At 41.0% G+C, this 20,295-nt stretch overlaps 1 protein-coding gene across 1 annotated transcript in view; it reads left to right on the top strand.

The window, feature by feature from the left end:
• The first annotated feature begins 6,158 nt into the window (after nt 1-6,158).
• cdh6 (cadherin 6) overlaps nt 6,159-20,295 on the top strand; it is a 40,641-nt gene continuing 26,504 nt past the window's right edge. The window contains exons 1-2 of the mRNA XM_041842116.2: nt 6,159-6,279; nt 18,581-18,931. Of these exons, the coding sequence (XP_041698050.1) occupies nt 18,698-18,931 (234 nt within the window). The 5' untranslated portion in view covers nt 6,159-6,279; nt 18,581-18,697. The remainder of the gene's footprint in view (nt 6,280-18,580; nt 18,932-20,295) is intronic.

The following is a 20,295-nucleotide window of genomic DNA, read 5'->3' as shown; positions in this document are numbered from 1 at the left end:
TTTATGTTACATTCCAAACGTTCACATATTTTAGCTTTTGGTGTTATAAACTATTTTTTCCTCTAGTTTATAGTATTCATGTTATCTTTGCACGGTACCATGCATTTTGTCAAGCCGATCTCAATTATTATCCTTTAAAAAAAAAATCAAATTGATAAATCTTGAGCTCGGAGCTTATCAGTCCATTCTAGATACTACAGAGTATGCCCTTATAAGCACACTTAAACTCATACGTATTTTTATTTAAAAGATAGTTGTTGGCTTCACATCCCCCTAACCTTAAACCATAAATTGAACTTTTAAAATTGTATTTAGAGGATTTCTCCCAGTCAATGTCCATCTCATGCTTGTAAACGTCTGTGGTCCTTTGCCATGCCTCATACTATTATTGCCTGCTTAGTGATGGGGCTCATTGGGGTGGTCTGTTAAGCGATTAAATGCCATGGATTTGGTTTTACATTCCATCAACACCTTAAAGGACCTACAGAACACTAGGTCTAAAAGGAGGATGGGCCCCCCCAAAATACATCACATTTAAATAGGATTTTCCCTCTTGCTATTTTCATTTGCTAAGATGTACTGTCTTATTAGATTTTTGGGATGTGTTGACTTGGAGTTCTGTTCAGATTTTACATCAGGTCATGGGTCTTACTTACTGTACGTCATCAAATCCCCAAACCACAGCATTGTGAAAGGGGATTTTCTGACGGGGGCGAGTGGTGAAATGTCCTTGTTTTCTCTAAGGAAAATTCATCATCAACTTATTTATGAAATACTTGGCAACTGTGCAGTAAGGCCTATGTGTTAAATGACAGGACTGTTTGGCTTTTAATAGACTTGCGGCTTAGGAGGAGCATTACATATTTCGTTCCTCTTGAAATTGTCACTCAATAATCCCCTTGGCAAAGAGTATTGCAGCTAGATTAATGGCAAACCCCCAGATTTCAGAATTATCATCAGAGGGCAAAGTCAAAGACCCTACTAATGTGGTATACAGTGCTGGATGTGCCACAGGCCCACAGCTATAGTACACCCCTTCTTGATTGTGTGTGGGTTCCATTGTAAGGTCTGGTGTGAGTTCTCACAGACAGAGGTTTGGAGACTTGTTGATGACTAGTACAGAAAGACACTCTGAGGATTTAATAACAGTCGGCTGGCATGGCAAAGTCCATCTGTGGCAGCGGAGGGGGGTCGATTAATCCCTGTCTGTGCAGTATGAGGAGAGCAAAAAATGGAGTTTCATAATACATTACTGGTTTGTTTGATGGCTACAGGAGTATGTTTTAGTAACTCCTGGACAATCAGTCTCTAAAAAACATGAACATGTTACAATTTTGGGCAAGTGGAATGAGCATCTACTTTGAAAGAAAATAAACAGTCTTGAGTTTCTAATAAAATGAATACTACTTTGGTTCAAAACAAACTCACTGCTGGGTTGGCTGTCCCAAAAAGTTCAGGCACATCCCAAAACAAGGTTTACTTAACCTTGTTCTTCCTTTGTAGGAGGCCCTTCCCTTTCCCCTCTTTTACCCGTACATTCTCTTAGTAAATACAAATTGACAAAGTCAATTGAGATGTGTGTCTAATACATTTCTCCCCCTGCTGTAGTGATGTCGCCCCAGGTCGCTGCTGGCCACTGCTCTCTTACTGAGAATGGAAATCCCATTCTATCTGAGGAGCCGGCTGCCGGGTCAGTTCCAGCGATTATCCGCGCTCAGCAAGTCCCACGCGTCACTGAGTCCCCCTCGTCACTGCCTCTTTCTCCTCTATGACGACTAGCTGGGGGATTCTGGAGGGGATACACACAGCCGTAAAAAACAGGGAAAAGTGTATGGCTATAGCCATGGGAATTGGTCTAATGGTGGTGTAATCTGTTTACTGATATATGAGTATAGGTTTCTATAGACCTACATACAGTATAGGATATAGGAAGCATTGATGAACATAAAATTTACAGTATAACATGATGTTACATAAACAAAGTGCCTGTCAAGATCTGTGCTACTTATTCAGCCTTATTACACAATATGCTCCTTGACTTGACTTGGGTGGTAGAGAGCATAAACCCTAGCCAATATGCTGTTACTGATTCAAGGCGGATTATGGTTTGCTGTCCTAAGCTTAGGGAGAATCCTCTAAAATATTCACGGAGACAGACCTTTGGGTTGAGAAAAGGAACAACAGCCATTTTGACCACATTAAGCAATATCTCTGTGAGCATGCAGTGGTTTGTACAGCTTATTTGGTACAACACCTAATCAGCGGCACTTCACTCATCATTACTGTGTGTTTCATTAATGTTTTTATTTATTTATTAAGATGTAAAACATATTCTTGCATGTTTTAACAAGGAAATACGAGTGTCAGTCTGATAAAGACTTGTACAGTTACTGTTGGGTGTAAAAATTGTTTTATATATGAGCATATAATGCACAGTCTGTCGGTGCAGCATATACTTGTCATGCAAGTGCTATTTTTCCATATTAAACTTACAAACAGGTCAGTAAAGAGCTTGGCTATTGACACAAAGTTACATTTGACATTTTAGTCATTTAGCAGACACTCTTATCCAGAGCAACTTACAGTTAGTGAGTGCATACATTTTCATACTGGCCCACTGTGGGAATCAAACCCACAACCCTGGCATTGCAAACGCCACGCTTCATAAAGTATTCACACCCCTTGACTTGTTCCACATTTTGTTATGATACAGTCTGAATTTAAAATGGATTATATTGAGATTTTGTGTCACTGGCCTACAAACAATACCCCATAATGTCAAAGTGGAATTACGTTTTTTAGAAACATGTACAAATTACTGTAATTCAAAATGAAAAGCTTAAATGTCTTGAGTCAATAGGTATTCAACCCCTTTGTTATGGTAAGCCTAAATAAGTTCAGGAGTAAAAATGTGCTTATCAAGTCAGAAAATGAGTTGCATGGACTCACTGTGTGTGCAATAATGGTGTTTAACATGATTTTTTAATGACTACCCCATCTCTGTACCCCACACATACAATTATCTGTAAGGTCCCTCAGTCGAGCAGTGAATTTCAAACACAGATTCAACCACAAAGACCAGGGACGTTTTCCAATGCCTCAAAAAGAAGGGCACCTATTGGTAGAAGGTTAAAAAAAAAACATTGAAGTTATTAATTACACTTTGGATGGTGTATCAATACACCCAGTCACTACAAAGATACAGGCGTCCTTCCTAACTCAGTTGCCGGAGAGCAAGGAAACCACTCAGGGATTTCACCATGAGGCCAATGGTGACTTTAAAACAGTTATGGAGTTTAATGGCTGTGATGGGAGAAAACTGAGGTTGGATCAACAACATTGTAGTTACTCAGCAATGCTATCCTATTTGACAGAGAAGGAAGCATGTAGAGAATAAAAAATATTCCAAAACATGCATCCTGCAAAGAATGTGGCAAATAAATTAACTCTATGTCCTCAATACAAAGCATTATGTTGGGCCAAATCCAACACAACAATCACTGAGTACCAATCTTCATGTTTTCAAGCATGGTGGTGGCTGCATCATGTTATGGGTATGCTTGTCATCGGCAAGGACTAGGGAGTTTTTGTTTTATAAAAAAAAAACGGAATAGAGCTAAATCCTAGAGGAAAGTCTGGTTCTGTCTCCTTTCCAACAGACACTGGGAGACAAATTCACCTTTCAGCAGAACAATAACCTAAAACACAAGGCCAAATATACACTGGAGTTGCTTACCAAGATGACATTGAATGTTCCTGAGTGGCGTGGTTACAGTTTTGACTTAAATTGGCTTGAAAATCTATGGAAAGACGTGAAAATGGCGTCTAGCAATGATCAACAACCAACTTGACAGAGTTTGAAGAAATTTGTAAAGAATAATGTGCAAATATGGTACAATTCAGGTGTGCAATGCTCTTAGAGACGTACCCAAAAAGACTGAGAGCTGTAATCGCTGCCAAAAGTGATTCTAACATGTATTTCACTTTGTCATTATGGGGTATTGTGTGTAGATGGGTGAGAAAAAATATATATTGAATCCATTTTGAATTCAGGCTGTAACACAACAAAATGTGGAATAAGTCAAAGGGGATGAATACTTTCTGAAGGCACTGTATGTGTACTATCAAACACTTATCCATTACCATGTTTACCATTATCTCCCAATCAGCACAGTAACCTACGTTAAAACCATCAGGCTTTGGTAGTAATAAGTATGTCAACATGGTGGTCACTTCAAGATACTTAGGCCACAACTTAGAGGAGAAACTTATCTGTGATTACCTAATAATTACCTGTATAATGTTTATATCCTTAATTAGTCAGGATAGTACTGGCTGATGGCTTAATCGAGACTGTAACATGTTGTTTTGTGAAGTAATTGATATACATTTGGTGGTGTATGATCCGTCTATTAAATATCCACTAGCCCAACAGTTGTTGTTGTTTTTTTTTTTTTGGGGGGGGGGGTACATGCAGCTTTTTTTTTACCAAACTCACCCGACACAATTACTTCTTTGATTTAAGAAATTTCGCGTTGTCAGCAGCAGTCGAGTGGAATGTGCATCAGGCATGTCAAATAATGCATTTAAGTCATGTCAAGATTAAATCACATACAATAAATCTACTTTGTTTCGTTTACTGCTACTGCCATTCCCTGTTATGGCAATAACTGTTTTGAAGAGCCAGTCAGTGGGCCAACTGGGGATGATCAGTAGGGGTGTGCTCTAACCATTCAACATTGTAATATAGGAGCCTGGGTCTGCTGGAGCCTGTGGTGGGCATCCTAATTAGATAGACATTGGCTGCCTCCCAAATCACACCCCATTATCTGTATAGTGCACTACTTTTGACCAGAGCCCATTGGACTCTGGTCATAAGTAGTGAACTATATAGGGAATAGGGTGCCATTTGGGACTCAGGCATTCGGTCAGCTAGCTGGAAGAGAATTGCTATATCAACTGGGTTATGTGTATTATCGATCTGCTACATGATCATTGGATACATGTCTCTGTTGTTGAACCACCTGCATTAACAGGGCAATAAAATTATTATTAAAAGTTATCCAGGCATGGTCACTGTGAGGCTGGACCTTGTATCTCTGCATCCACCTCACATGTCACGCTTTTAACATATTCTCTGAGGTAAGACTACATTATATTCGCATACTTGTGCAGTAACACTCTAATAAGATAAGTAACATCATATTACCTAGTTGTTACATCTTGATTGTTTGGTGTGTGTATAATGATATATTAATCAAATACTTCAGAGAAAATGTTAATGTGAAAATAGGAATGTGTGTCTAGGTCACCAGGGGGAATCCTTCCTGCTGTCAAATATTAACAGAGTTACAGAGCGTAATACCTCTCTTTGAAACAAGTGATACCCCTCTCTGAAAAAATGGCTGTCAAAGCCCAGAGCCCCAGAGCTCACACAACACACTGATGAGACTTCAGGACATCATGCTGTCTAAGTGAGAAGCACATCTCTATGACCCTTTCGCCATTCTAACCGTCAGACAGTGACAGTGCTCAGGTGCCTTCCTCAACCACCAACCCAGTCTGTCAGAAACACTGACATTTTCCTCTCATTACAAAATGCCTCCTGCAGGTTTTCACAACCAACAACCCCTGTCAATGTGGATCAAGACAGCTTGATTTAGGGTAGGTGGAAAATAGTGTCCAGTGTGGGATAGGCCTATGTAACATTTAATAGCCCAAACTCAGTGGTAACAGTTGTAGGCCTATAGCTATAGGCAACAGAAGGAACATTTGAGGGACACAAAAGTGTCTAGGTAGCCAAACCACGGCAATAACAAATGTCATTATTGAAATCCTCTCATTGTCAAGGCATTGTCACAAACTATTTGTAGCTTTAATTGTTTCAGTGCTTGTTGAATATGCACTTATTTTCAGATGTTAATTAGCTTTGAAAGGCAGGAGAACAATATTATCTTGTTAGAATGGCTCATGAGAAAAATTATGTGCCCCTGTTGCAAATAGCTTGGAAAAACCCCTCATAAATATTTGTAATAAATTAGTCATTTTCAACTCAGCCTGTCCCTTTAATCGTGGACCAGCGCGTGACACCCAATCAGGAGCAACTAGAGTCCGACTCAACTTCCAGAGTGAGAGAGCGAGGGATGATCATCATGAACAAAAGAGAGAGAAAGAGAGAGCAAGAGAAGGCAGGCACCACTCTGCGTTCAGTGAGTCAGTTGCATCCAACCGATTCACACAGGCGCGCATTGATTGAACTTTCAGCTACGTCAAAGAGTGGTAAGTGATGTTTTATTTAGCTGTATATGATGAAGTAGCGCTCATGATATAGTCGTTTGTACAGTATTTTAAAATACACGCACTTTAAAGTGTTCATTTTATTTTTATATCTGTAGGATGATGTTCTAGTTTGTGATAAATAGAATAACTTCATCAAAGTTACTTTCATTGGTAATTTAACGATCTCATGAATTCGTTATAATTGGTCTCATCTGGCTACAACTACATTTAATGGAAAGAATCAATGTTTTCTAGAAAATAATAATACACTTGCCGAATTGCTGGATTTGACATGTACCGGTAGCATAGCCTGACCGCAATATGGTTGTGTGTGGAAAAAGCTGCATTCACGTTCCCTGAATAGTATGTCATGATTCAATTAGAGGCCCTAAATTATAATTATAACTTAATTATAATTTAGAGTCTAGTGGCAGTCATGTCTTTAGTGGTAGTGTTGTTTGGCATTGTGTGGCTTAAGGTGTGTGTCCCCGTTTCCATGCGACATGTCAGGGGATTGAATCAAGGCTACCCTGTAAACAATACCTGTTTTTGAGATAAAATGGATTATGGGGACCATGTTGTTTGTTGAATGGTTATAGAAGGTCTCGTGATATAGTAGGCTGCTGTAGGTTACTGTTGATATTGGCATTGTTAGTGATAAAGCACTCATAGCCAACAATGTACACTTCTTGTATGTCTTATTAGAAATACTTGATGTGTAGGCCTATTGTTTTATTTATTGTTTAGACACTGGCACTCTATTGCTGTGGAGTGTACATGCACTCTAATGTGGATGTAGGTACTACCCTAAATGCAAATCTACCCATTAGTGCAGTGCTGAGGCAAGTCACCTGTATCTTACCATTCCCAGTCTGCTATGTCCCTATGCACATAGCATGCCCCATGGGGTTTGGGAATGAGTAGTAATGTCAAAAAAGAAAATACAGGCAAAACATTGACATTTATTTTCCACAGCAACAATGATCTTCTATTTAACCCATGCATTTCAGGTGGTTGTCAACCTTACAAAAAAAAGATTGCCGTTTTCAAACTGCAGTAAAAGTGCATTAACTGCAGTCGACTGTGGTATTTTGGACCCAGTAATTGCAGCATACTGCAGTTATACTGAACTCTAACTGCAGTTATACTGCAGTGTACTGCAGTTAAACTGCACTCTGACTGCAATTTTTTTTGTAAGGGCAAAGACCGTTTTTAATGACTGGAGTACCACAATCTAAAACTTTGGTCCCCTACGATGCATAACTGCTTGGCCTTGCATTCTGGTGCAACACAACCATCCACGTCATATCCTATTTTCTATCTTTCCTGTAACAAAGCCAACAATTTCTAGAGTAATCCTACAGTGGTCCTCTGTAGCTCAGCTGGTAGAGCACGGTGCTTGTAACGCCAAGGTAGTGGGTTCGATCCCCGGGACCACCCATACACAAAAAAAAAAAATTAATGCACGCATGAATGTAAGTCGCTTTGGATAAAAGCGTCTGCTAAATGGCATATTATTATTATTATTATTATTATTATTATAGTAAGTTGAAGTTCACCTAGGCTCAACACCAGGCTGTGAGGGTGAGGGTGTGATTGTCCCTCAGCCCTGTCTGCAGCCTCAGCAGCATGTTGTTCAGTCTCTTTGACACCTTGGGGACTGCTTCTATTGACTGCCTGGTACACAGGTGACATGTCTACAGTGTCATCCTCCTAAGTCCACCAGTGTACTACAGAGTACACTTGCTTTGGCAATGTTAACACACGTTTCCCATGCCAATAAAGCCCTTAAATTGAAATTGAAATTGAAATTGAATTGAATTGGAGAGAGAGAGAGAGAGAGAGAGAGAGAGAGAGAGAGAATGTAAAAAACATAGGCTGAATATACAGTATATAGGCCGAATAGTACATAACAATAATACATAATTGACAGTTACCAGATAGACCAGGATAATTTAGGATAGTTACCAAACGGACTACCAGCCTGAGCTTTCAGAAGTCATAGCTATTAGCTAGTCATAAGGGTTAGGCTTCAGGCTTAGGCTACATTCATTCTTGCAATCAACACCCAGCAGGCTTACTAGTTTTTAGAAATCATAGATAAACAGATACCTACCTAATGAGATATCTAGCTATGTAGCTAGTTATCTAGATAGCTAACTAATAATGATATGGGTATCATACATTTTACTGGTAAAATAGCAATCCTGCAGGAGCCCTCTCTTGTGGCTCGCTAGCTAGCTAGCTAGCTACTGTAGAATCAGACACTAGCCAGTTAATTTGAGCTCTTAGCTAATACCAATGACAAATGCTCTTCAAATTAACAATATGATAATTTTATTTTGTACAGTTATCAAAGATGACATTAACATAAAAAAGACAAGACAATAGCTAAATCTAGCTAGCTACCTTGCCTTGTTTTGGCTGACAGACTCATCTTATCAATCGGAAAAAATACAAACGAATTGTATACAGTTTCTTACCTTAATATTGTTGTCCTCATCTCAATTACAAAGCTGCCAAAGTTGTGAAAACCCTTTCAGATCCAGTGAAGGCAAGGCGCCTCCTGATGGCAACATTCACTTTCAGTCCTCAGCCAAAACTAACAATTTGCTCAATCCTAGCATTGGCGTCAGCTGTTACTATGGCAATTCAAGATGGCGCTACCTATACCGCTAAAAAAAGTTTTTCAATATCAAAATCTATGTTTCTATGTTAAATGCACATGTTTAGTAGTAGTGGATCGAATACATCTCTTTGCTTAGCTTTACTTCCTAAAGTGTTTCCATTCCCCTTTAAAGAGCAATTAGCCTGTTCAAATTATTCAAATATTTGTGTGGTGTGTACCCTATGCATGAGTAAGGAAAAGTGTTTGTGGTAAATCATAATTGATTATTTCCACACCTTCTTGAGCACATAATAGTGCATACTGTACCAAGTGAGGAAATGGGTGTAAAACAATTTCTCTGAATGTTAGAAGCCTGAAATACTGTTGGTTGATGATGATAATATGATCTTATAAATGGCTGTTGGATGGATGCTGTAAATATCCCCAACATTCTGAATGTCTTCAGTATTCCCAGTACTCCCAGTACTCCAGTTTCCCATTACCCAACCAGGTCAGCGTGACCTTTGGAACAAACTGCTTTCCACTGATTAGCCTACTCCAGTAGAAGATTATTGATTATCCTGCTGTCTTAAACCTTGATTAAGAATGATGTGACCCTTCACTATAGGGAATTATGATTCATTTCCATGTCAACTATGTGGGTTATTCCGATTGATTCTCATTTGGAAAATTCAAACAGCTTCTTTAATTGTGCCCTCATGTGGTCACAGTGGAACATGCACACAGGAATGGATGTTCTTAAATGGGTATATTGATTCACACAGTGACGTTTTACACTCTCATGTGTCTCTTAACCATTTTTTCTTGACTACATTCATCTAACATGCCTAAAAGTGTTATTGAGAGTGAGTGGGAATAGTACATGCCATCCACTGTATTCTCAGAAGACCTATTCTTTATTCATAACATATCATCCATCAGCAGTTTTATTTTACCAAGACGTAATCATAGTATACTCACATTTGACAAACAGATCATTATCAAATTGAATTATATTGGGTCTGTATGCAAATGTACCTAGAGTTTGTAAATAGTTTTCTATGGTAATTTGCTTGTGTGCTCTGTCACCTCATTTAACAATGGGCCATTGTCCTGTGTGTTTGTGAAGCTTGCAAGGGGTTAGATTGCATTGACTAGCACATGTGTTACACAGGAACTTACCTATACAGGTGTTTGTGATATTTTTATAGATCAAACTCCTGACATTTTGGATCACACCACGAATATTGGTCTGCTGAGAGAACAATGCACTATATCCAAGCCATTGAATAGCATAGGCAGAATTGCATAATTTATATCCTCAAATTAACAATGACTTTTGACAACCAATTGGCTCTCCTGTCTGGAGTATAAGTATTAAATTGTCTTTTGAAGACAATTTATGCCCCTTTTCAAAAAATGTCATGCACTGTTTGACAGCCATGGCAATTATAGATTATAGAGGGAGCCTTATTTGCAGTCAGCAGGTCTATAACAAGGCCGAAGGTTGTCATTCAATCTCTCTCTGTTTTTTAACGCTACTGTACCTGGAATAACAAGGAAAAATGGCCTAAAATAACAATTTACATTCCCATACCGCTATTAGCCCATACAAATGCATTGAATAAAAGATAGTCCCCCCTCCCAAAAGTGTCTCTCCTATATCAGAGAGATATAAGAAAGATCAGGAAACATTTGTATTATTTTAAACATGTATTTAACCCCTTATTTTTGACAGTCTCCATATATACTTCCGTAAAAAAAATTCGACTGGTACCGGGGGACCTTCAAACGAGTCTTGTGAGGCAGAACAACCGACATGTACGTGTACGTGTTCGTGAGAGTCTCATCTTTCCATAGAGGGGTCATAATAGTTTGTAGGCCAAACTGTTCGGACGCTACAGTCGATTCTGTGAGAAGACCGATTTTCGGGATGTCTCATGGTCTGACAAACACCACTCTAGCTCTATCACCTTTCACTGCAGAAGCGGAAGTGTTACATAGGCGTATGTGTGGGATTGAGACACATCCAATGCAAAAAAACAGATATCTCTAGTTTAAATTGACAGATTTTTAAGGGGATTTTTGTATTATGCTAATTAGACATCGACCTAATGAGGTTAATGGCCTGAAAAAAACTACTGTACAAACTACTGTACATTTAACACCAAAAAATGTAATAGTCTGCTAAGATCAGTGAAGGCAAGGGTATGGATGTATTATTCTCATGATGTCCTAGCAACTATGAAAACAGACCCATCGATTTGTTGTTGTTGATTGAGAAAGTTGCAACCTCTAGTACAACAAGTGTTATTTGTTATTTATCACAGGCTTTATCTTGTATCATTGGAGAATTGGCTGTAAATGCGAGTTTGGGGTGTGAAAAAGAGAGAGCTCTTTAACCCCACCCAGAGGCTTTGTCAAGCTTAATTGAATAGATTTGAAAAGAGGGCATTGATGTAGGAAATCTAGTTTGAAACATAATTGGTAATAGCACCAGTTGCTCTATTAGAACGGTGGCTTAGTTTTCAGAAACACTCTTTGTATCTGCCATTTCAATTATTGAATTTAAGTGTGGAAAATATTATATGTTGGTAGATATGAAAGGCAACTTTTAACTTTTTCCTTTGTGCTGTTTATGGTTTTACCCTTGTATCCTTCAGCTGTATATTGTAAGCTGAGGAAATACTAGCAGGCCTATCTGTTTTCACTATCTAATGATGTAATGCTCAAAGGTTGCTCTCCTATTGACCATTTGCACTATATTTAGCGCTCTATACCATTAACATCAAGCAGTTTATTGACCAAGCCTGTGGCGTAACTCAAGTTGACCAGTGCTTCTTCCACATCTTAACCATGATGGCACATGTTGACCTCTGAGGGTCATCCAGTGCTTGACCCTGCCCTTCTCCCACTGCACTGCTCTCTGCCAGGGGATCCATCTGAATGCTGCTCCCTCGTCTGACATGTGGGTGTTTACTGTGTGGGAACATGGAACAGGGAGTGGAAGGTCAAACATTTTAGACTTGAAATATGAAATGCCCACATGGCCACTCCCAGGCAAATGCTTATCTTACACGAGGACAGTAGTCAGTTGAAAATAGACAGTGGTTTTGGCCATAGAATTATCATTATATTATACTGACCAAAATATAAACGCAACATGTAAAGTGTTGGTCCCATGTTTCATGAGCTGAAAAAAAAGATCCCAGAAACTTTCCATATGCACAAAAAGCGTATTTCTCTAAAATATTGTGCACAAATGTGTTTACATCCCTGTTAGTGAGCATTTCTCCTTTGTCAAGATAATCAATCCACCTGACATGTGTGGCATATCAAGAAGCTGATTAAACAGCACGATCATTACACAGGTGCACCTTGTGCTGGGGGCAATAAAAGACCACTAAAAAATTTGCCGTTTTGAAACACAACACAATGCCACAGATGTCTCAAGTTTTGAGGGAGCGTGCAATTGGCATGCTGACTGCAGGAATGTCCACCCGAGCTGTTGCCAGAGAATTGCATGTTCATTTGTCTACCATAAGCCGCCTCCAACGTTGTTTTAGAGAATTTGGCAGTACGTCAACCGGCCTCACAACCACAGACCATGTGTAACCACGCCAGCCCAGGACCTCCACGTCCGGCTTCTTTACATCTTCTGAGACCAGCCACCAGTACAGCTGATGAAACTGTAGGTTTGCACAACCGAAGAATTTATGTACAAACTGGGAAGCTAATCAGCATGCTCGTCGTCCTCACCAGGGTCTTGGCCTGACTGCAGTTCAGCGTCAACCGACTTCAGTGGGCAAATGCTCACCTTCGAATGGCCACTGGCACGCTGGAGAAGTGTGCTGTTCACAGATGAATCATGTGTCATGATTCCTTTCTGGTTCATTATATGAAGTGGAAGAAGACCATAGAACAAGGCCAGGTATAGACTTGTGACTAGACGAGCTGGTCAGATCCTGAACTGCATATGGTTATTAAAGAAGGAAAAAAGGGAGAGAAATACAATCAATTCTGCCCTACAGCCACTGTCATATGTGGGATGTAGGCTAACGACTAATTGCTCTCTCTCTCTCTCTCTCTCTCTCTCTCTCTCTCTCTCTCTCTCTCTCCCCCCTCTCCCCCCCCCCCTCTCTCTCTCTCTCTCTCTCTCTCTCTCTCTCTCTCTCTCTCTCTCTCTCTCTCTCTCTCTCTCTCTCTCTCTCTCTCTCTCTCTCTCACATAAACAGTAGCTCCACCAGACGCTGGCACATTTGCATTGTAATAGTGAGGCAGCCTCATTCCAGTGCCTGGAAACAATGGTGGAGGGAAAGCTCTGACCTGAACACTCCTGCTGGGTCTTTGCACAAGCAGACCATAAAGCTGCCGTTCTCACGCTTTCTTCTCCTCCAAGGAGGAATCCAAAACCACCACCCACAATAAACACACACTATGAGACACTGGGTTACACAGGCAGCTCCATTGACGAAGACGCCATAAATGAAAGACACACACAGGTTAATGAAGTGTCATCTTCTTTAGTATCCAACACCTAAAGCAATGAACCACGCATGGATCATTGAGGATCCAGAACAGCTTTGGGGGTTCTAAACAGCACAAACATACATACGTATGCATCTGGAAAACTGTTCGCCAACATCTTTCATGTTTGCAGAATTTATTCATACTCAAAATGCAATCACGTCAGAAGAGCTTCTGTAGGTGCGACGGTATGGAGTTGACATGCGTCCCGCCATTCGAAGACATTCCGGAAACAGGGCAATACAGGACAGATAGATACTGAATCAGATGTGGCACAACATAACGTACATTGCCTCCAAATCACATTATGCCCCTTTTCCGGTTATGTAATTAAGAGGTCCCATCTGGTATGAGCGCCCCAGCGACGCTCCCTGACAGTAATTGTGTTGGTGCACATGTCAGTCCCATTCAGGGGACTCAACATCTATTATCTCTTCCTGTTAAGATTAGTGCTCAAATGTTGCTGGGGATATTATAGCGAGAGTGAAGGGGGGGACTGGGACCCCTGTAATTGAGAGGAGAGGAGAGGAGAGGAGAGGAGAGGAGAGGAGAGGAGAGGAGAGGAGAGGAGAGGAGAGGAGAGGAGAGGAGAGGGATAGGGATTACCATTCATGTTGTGTGATAGTCTTCTCTACTCAGAGAATTGATACTATAATGGTTGTACAAGCTCAAATCAGACCGGTCAATGCAAATGTAGTGTGCATGTTTTCAAGTCATTGTTTTGTAAGATCGTACAGAGGAGAGGTCTGTCTTTATTGAATAAGATATGTCAGATTATCATTCATCATTTGATTTCACTCATTGTTTTGTTTTCAACGGTACAAAACAAAGGAACAACAGATGTTACATGAAATTAGATCTTTATCACCTAGAGCAGACAAGTCAAAGAGTGTTGCTAACAGAGCCATGCAAGGTGATAGATACTATGGTATCTTGGAAGTCTATAGTCTAGACAGACTCCCCCCTAAACAGACAGATCAATAGGTATCGAAGGCCCACTGGTCCCTGGGGAATGACAGTCAACTGTTTGGCTGCCTATCACTTTGGGTGGTGGCAACCTGATAGCAGGCCCCCTCCTAACATCCACCACCTAAATGCAATTTACCTTCCAGACTTTCCCTTTTTGGGGAGAGTGTTGAATACTGTAGTATAGATACAGAAAAACATGCACTGGGGTACTTGTAGTGTGCTTCTAAATACAAAATGTTTAGTCTATTATTTTACATCAGCCTCTGCTGCTTTAACATACCAAATTCATACACTTTTGTAATACAGTACATGGAACCATATTAAAACTGTTCCAAAGTTAAAGTCAACAGCTGATAGTTCCACCTCCATGCCTTATTCATTAGCAGTCTGCAGACAGTGTGTATGTGTCTGTGACACAGGCAGACATTAGGTGCCTTTATGAGACTGCTCTGCCCTGTTGTTGTAGCAGGTCTTGTACCTGTCGACCACCTTCTCCCTCTCCCTCCTCACACGGAAGCAGCCCAGGGCTGACGTTCTCCTTTCTTCACCTCTAATTTCTCCTGTGGGATTCATCAGGCCCGCTGAGGCTGAGGCTGTCTGCAGGGAGGGGAATGGGCTGAGCTGCAGCACTGGGTCCTCACCACCAGCACACCCCGCCCCCCCATGATTCCCCTCGACTACAATCCTGTCACCCCCACAGGTGTTGCTAGTCTGCTGATCCTCGCCCCACACCACTCCCCACAGCCTAACCCCCCACTACTCTTCAACACCCTAAAGGCGTCCGCATGCTTCCCAGCCGAAACAGTTCGGAAGAGTTTGTGCATATATTATGACGACATTTTGTGACGTTTTTGTTTGTTTTGGACTTCAGTGAGTTTTTTTGGAATTGTTCGAGCACACAAACTTTTTTCTTGAGGCAAGCCAAAGTCGGTAGCCGAAGTCTACACCGCTTCGTCTGTGATTGGTCAACAGTAGGGATTCTTCAGTAAAGTATTTGTTGTCATTCAACGAGAGACAACTCATTTTCCTTCACATTTTGTCATTTAGAAATACTGCACCAAACATCTTAGTTAGATGTAAAATTGCGCGAATAAGATCTCCTTGGAAAAAACGTCAAAATGAATGACAGATTTCTTGAGTTATCTTAGATTAATTCAGACTATTTTGAGGATGTGTATACTGGCTATGGTGTCTCGAAATGGACAAACAGTACTATTGCTGCCTTTTTAGCATTTTTCAAGCGAAGGTCTTTTAAGGCAGTATGGTTTGGTTCGCCTATCCGACTTCGGCTAGCCGCCAGCCGAACTGTAGCATGCTGACGCCTTAAAGCACTCCTCCCCTTTAAATCACTCTGCCATGAAATGCAAGACTTTAAAGGCAGCAGAGAGAGAGAATGAGTGTTGTGTCACCTGAAGGTCATGCTAGATGGTCTAGTAAATTGGTTAGTGTTGTAATGTCATGAGATGCCTTGTTGTCCAAAATGGAAAATAGATTTTTGTATTATGGATTTAATCAAAATCTATGTTCTAATGTACAATATATAGGCTGCATTTGGATCGATATTGTATGCATCAAATTCAGAATACAGACTGAAATAAATATGAATGATTATTCAGCTTAATGTTTAATAATATTGAGCAGGCTTTGGATGGTTTCAATGTGTTATTTTAACGTACAGAGGTAGGCTCCAGTGAATCTTAACCACTGCCTTGTTCGTTCATCTCACACAAGTTGATATTCAGTCTGCACTACATGGACCCCAGTCTCTGAGCAGGACCTGTGAATAAATTAGCAAACATTTTGTAGTGGGAATGGATGGGAAGCTGTCTGTGTTCTCTGACATAGTATGTAACAAAACCATTCTAGATCCAGGTGACTTCCCCCAGCGAGACTCTGTCAGGGGATTTAACAGATCACAGAGCTGAGGGAAATGGCTCCCGGCTGGGGTGGGGCCTTGGCTAATGTGTTTCACTAGGCTAGCCCCCACTCTACTCTGCTGCTTTCTAGTGAAGCCTCACTTCCACACTGATATACACAGGGATTAGTCCCCTCAACTGAAAATATAGTAAGAGGCAAAGAGCCCCCAGCCCCCTTTCAACCTGACTGATTCTGACATCAAATCAATACACTTTAGTATCTGTTGTTACTTTATTCAATTAGTCCATTTCATAAAGCAGGCATAATGGCCCTAATGGAGGACATGTTGAGAGGTCAGATGGCAGCAGTAGAAAACCAATGGCGTGATTGCAGGAGTCAATTCGCCCATCGTAATTATGCCTTTTAACTGATTCATGGCCCCTGCATCCATCCCTTTTTTATTTGTTATATTTAACCTTTATTTAACTAGGCAAGTCAGTTAAGAACAAATTCTTCTTTACAATGACGGCCTACCAAAAGGCAAAAGGCCTCCTGCGGGGACGGGGGCTGGAATCAAAAATAAATAATAATATAGGACAAAACACACATCGCGACAAGAGAGACACCACAACACTACATAAAGAGAGACCTAAGACAACAACATCAAATCAAATCAAATCAAATTGTATTGGCCACACAAATACAAATTGTATGCGCCCGAATACAACAGGTGCATACATTACAGTGAAATGCTTACTTACAGCCCAACATAGCATGGCAGCAACACATGACAACACAGCATGGTAGCAACACGACATGACAACAACATGGTAGCAACAAAACATGGCAGCAGCACAACATGGTAGCAGCATAACATGGTACAAACATGATTGGGCACAGACAACAGCACAAAGGGCAAGAAGGTAGAGACAACAATACATCACCCGAAACAGCCACAACTGTCAGTAAGAGTGTCCATGATTGAGTCTTTGAATGAAGAGATGGATATAAAACTGTTCAGTTTGAGTGTTTTTTGCAGCTTGTTCCAGTCGCTAGCTGCAGCGAACTGAAAAGAGGAGCGACCCAGGGATGTGTGTGTTTTGGGGACCTTTAACAGAATGTGACTGGCAGAACGGGTGTTGTATGTGGAGGATGAGGGCTGCAGTAGGTATCTCAGAAGGGGGGAGTGAGGCCTAAGAGGGTTTTATAAATAAGCATCAACCAGTGGGTCTTGCGACGGGTATACAGAGATTATCAGTTTACAGAGGAGTATAGAGTGCAGTGATGTGTCCAATAAAGAGCATTGGTGGCAAATCTGATGGCCGAATGGTAAAGAACATCTAGCCGCTCGAGAGCACCCTTACCTGCCGATCTATAAATTACATCTCCGTAATCTAGCATGGGTAAGATGGTCATCTGAATCAGGGTTAGTTTGGCAGCTGGGGTGAAAGAGGAGCGATTACGATAGAGGAAACAAAATATAGATTTAAACTTAGCCTGCAGTTTTGATATGTGCTGAGAGAAGGACAGTGTACCGTCTAGCGATACTCCCAAGTACTTGTATCCCTCTCACCATCAGTGAAGCAGTGTTGACCCTTAGCTTTCTATGCTGATGAGTAGATACACACACACTTAATGTCAGCACAGATACTGTAAATCGCACAATGTAGAGGGGGAAAGAGAAATGCACTGAGTAGAAAATACATGTGCACTAACCATCCCCTTTCCACTGCAATCACATTGGCAATTTCCTTGATAAGTAGTGAAGGGGCCGAGGCATGGCTTGACGAGTGAAGCAGGGAAGCTGATGATTGCTGGAAATGGTGTGGTGGCCTGATGCTTCTGTCTGTGTGTGGTTTATACATCATCTGGTCAGGACATGCATGGTATTAGGCTGTTTAACACCAATGTATTGTATATTGTCAGAGATTGAGAGTAGCCTAGATAGGGAAAGGGGTATTGCCAAAAGTGAGCGAATTGCTCTGTAAGTGTTGTGCTCTCTAAAATAGAGCAGATCATGTGGATTTGGACTATCGATTAATTGATTGGTGTTTTAAGTGCAAACCCTTTTTAGCCTTTTTTTAGTTAAAGACTAATTGGACACAAAAAACAAATTATTCTTCCTTTTATCTAAATTAAGGTCAATTAAGGTTGATAGCATGTCATTATTCAGTTGTCTGTCTGTTTTTATGTATTGTTTGTTTTATCTGTATTCAGATCATGATACACATTACTTTTCAAAATGGGTGGAAATTGGAAAACAGAAATGCAATGAGAACAAAATGGTCGCCTCAGTGATAATGTGTCCCTATAATCATTCCTCCTCTTTCCCCCTGACAGGTTCCAACACAGCCATCAAGGAATAGGACTATGAGGGTGAAGCCCAGCTCCCTTATAGGAAGTAAATATCAGGGCAGATAGAGGCTTGGCGTTTTGTGCAAACACCACAGTTCCACTATGAGGACTTGCTCACTGGTCCTGCTATGGGCGTCCCTGTCCCTCTATGTGGATGCCATGTCTATTACCAGAAGGACTGTAGTGGAGATGGGAGAGATGGAAGGAGAGGAGGAGGAGGACCGAGATGGAGGAAAGGGAGGGAAGCTACTGAAGCGTTTCAAACGAGGATGGATGTGGAACCAGTTCTTTCTACAGGAGGAGTACACTGGGAGTGACAAGCAGTACATAGGCAAGGTATGTCCTTTTGTCTTATTGCAGTCGTGCACTTCTGAAAGAGCAGTGTGGGGAAAACCCCACTGTCTGCTATTGTTGAATTCTGGCCTTGACACATAGACAATATAAATATTGAGAAATCTCCCAGAGCGTCAAATGTCAATGTCACTGCCTAGTGGGACCACATCATATCCCCCCCACCAGGATTGGGATTTTCTGATGTACCACAACAGCATACATTGCATGTTTTAGAGGCTGGAGAGAGGGGAGCTACTGAAGCTACTGAGGCCCTGTACCCGGTAGTACCCTGTAGTCTCTCACAGTGAGACCCGGCTTCACAGAGAAGCAGAGAGATAATCAAAGATTCAGAGAAAAAAAGGGCAAAGAGAGAGGGGGGTAGAGAGAGAGGAAGAGAAAGGTATTCTGGAGCCACTAGGTATTAGCCCTGGGGAGTGAAGCAGTGCTGTGCAGTGGATTATTTCCATATGCCTTGTAGGAAATGATTCACCTTGTCAGGTCCCTCCTTTTTTTCTCCACCAAGCCTGGCTCTGTGCTGCTATGCATATAATGAGATGTTATCTGTCACATGTGCTTTTCACTGTTCTGTCCTCTCTGATGGGACTGAACAGCCTTGTTGTGTGTTATAGATGTTTAGCCGGACATTGTTTACCACCAACAGCACTGTTGAAATGCATATAAGTTTGCTGTCGTAAAGATGGGACACACACTGAGCATGGTAGAGGATAAAACCCCATTTAATGCCCATTGCTCAGAGTTGCATAATGGCTACTTAGAGGAATAAGAGATGAGATGAGACAGCAACATATGTGCTGAAAGAGGAATTGCAGGTATTATTTGTTACATGTTGGATTTAGGTGATTGAGACATCTGTGGAGGCTACAATCATTCATCGTTTCTCATGTCAAGGATTTATACCATCTTGTCTTTCTTCTTTTTCAATGACTCTCTCCTTTCTTTCCCTCGATCATTGTGAACTACCGTTTCATTCATGTTCTGAGACTGTCTTGTGCTTTGACATTTAACTAGAAAGGGCTTACTGTGTGTTCTCAATGACAGTGATCAGAGGGCATTGAGAGTGCACTGATGTCAATACTATAATGGCGCCGCAGGAGATGGCTGCCGTTTTACGGGCTCCTAACCAATTGTGCTATTATGTGTGTTTTTTCACGTTATTTGTCACTTATTTTGTACATAATGTTTCTGCCACCGTCTCTTATGACCAAAAAGAGCTTCTGGATATCAGGACGGCGGCATGTGTATATTTATAAACAACAGCTGGTGCACAAAATCTAATATTAAGGAAGGTTTTCCTCGCCTGAGGTACAGTATCTCATGATAAGCTGTAGACCATACTATTTACCAAG

The sequence above is a fragment of the Coregonus clupeaformis genome, chromosome 21 (assembly GCF_020615455.1).
Source record: "Coregonus clupeaformis isolate EN_2021a chromosome 21, ASM2061545v1, whole genome shotgun sequence".
Lineage (NCBI taxonomy): Eukaryota > Metazoa > Chordata > Actinopteri > Salmoniformes > Salmonidae > Coregonus > Coregonus clupeaformis.
The sequence above is the reverse complement of the archived record's forward strand: the minus strand, read 5'-3'. Positions and strand labels throughout refer to the sequence as shown.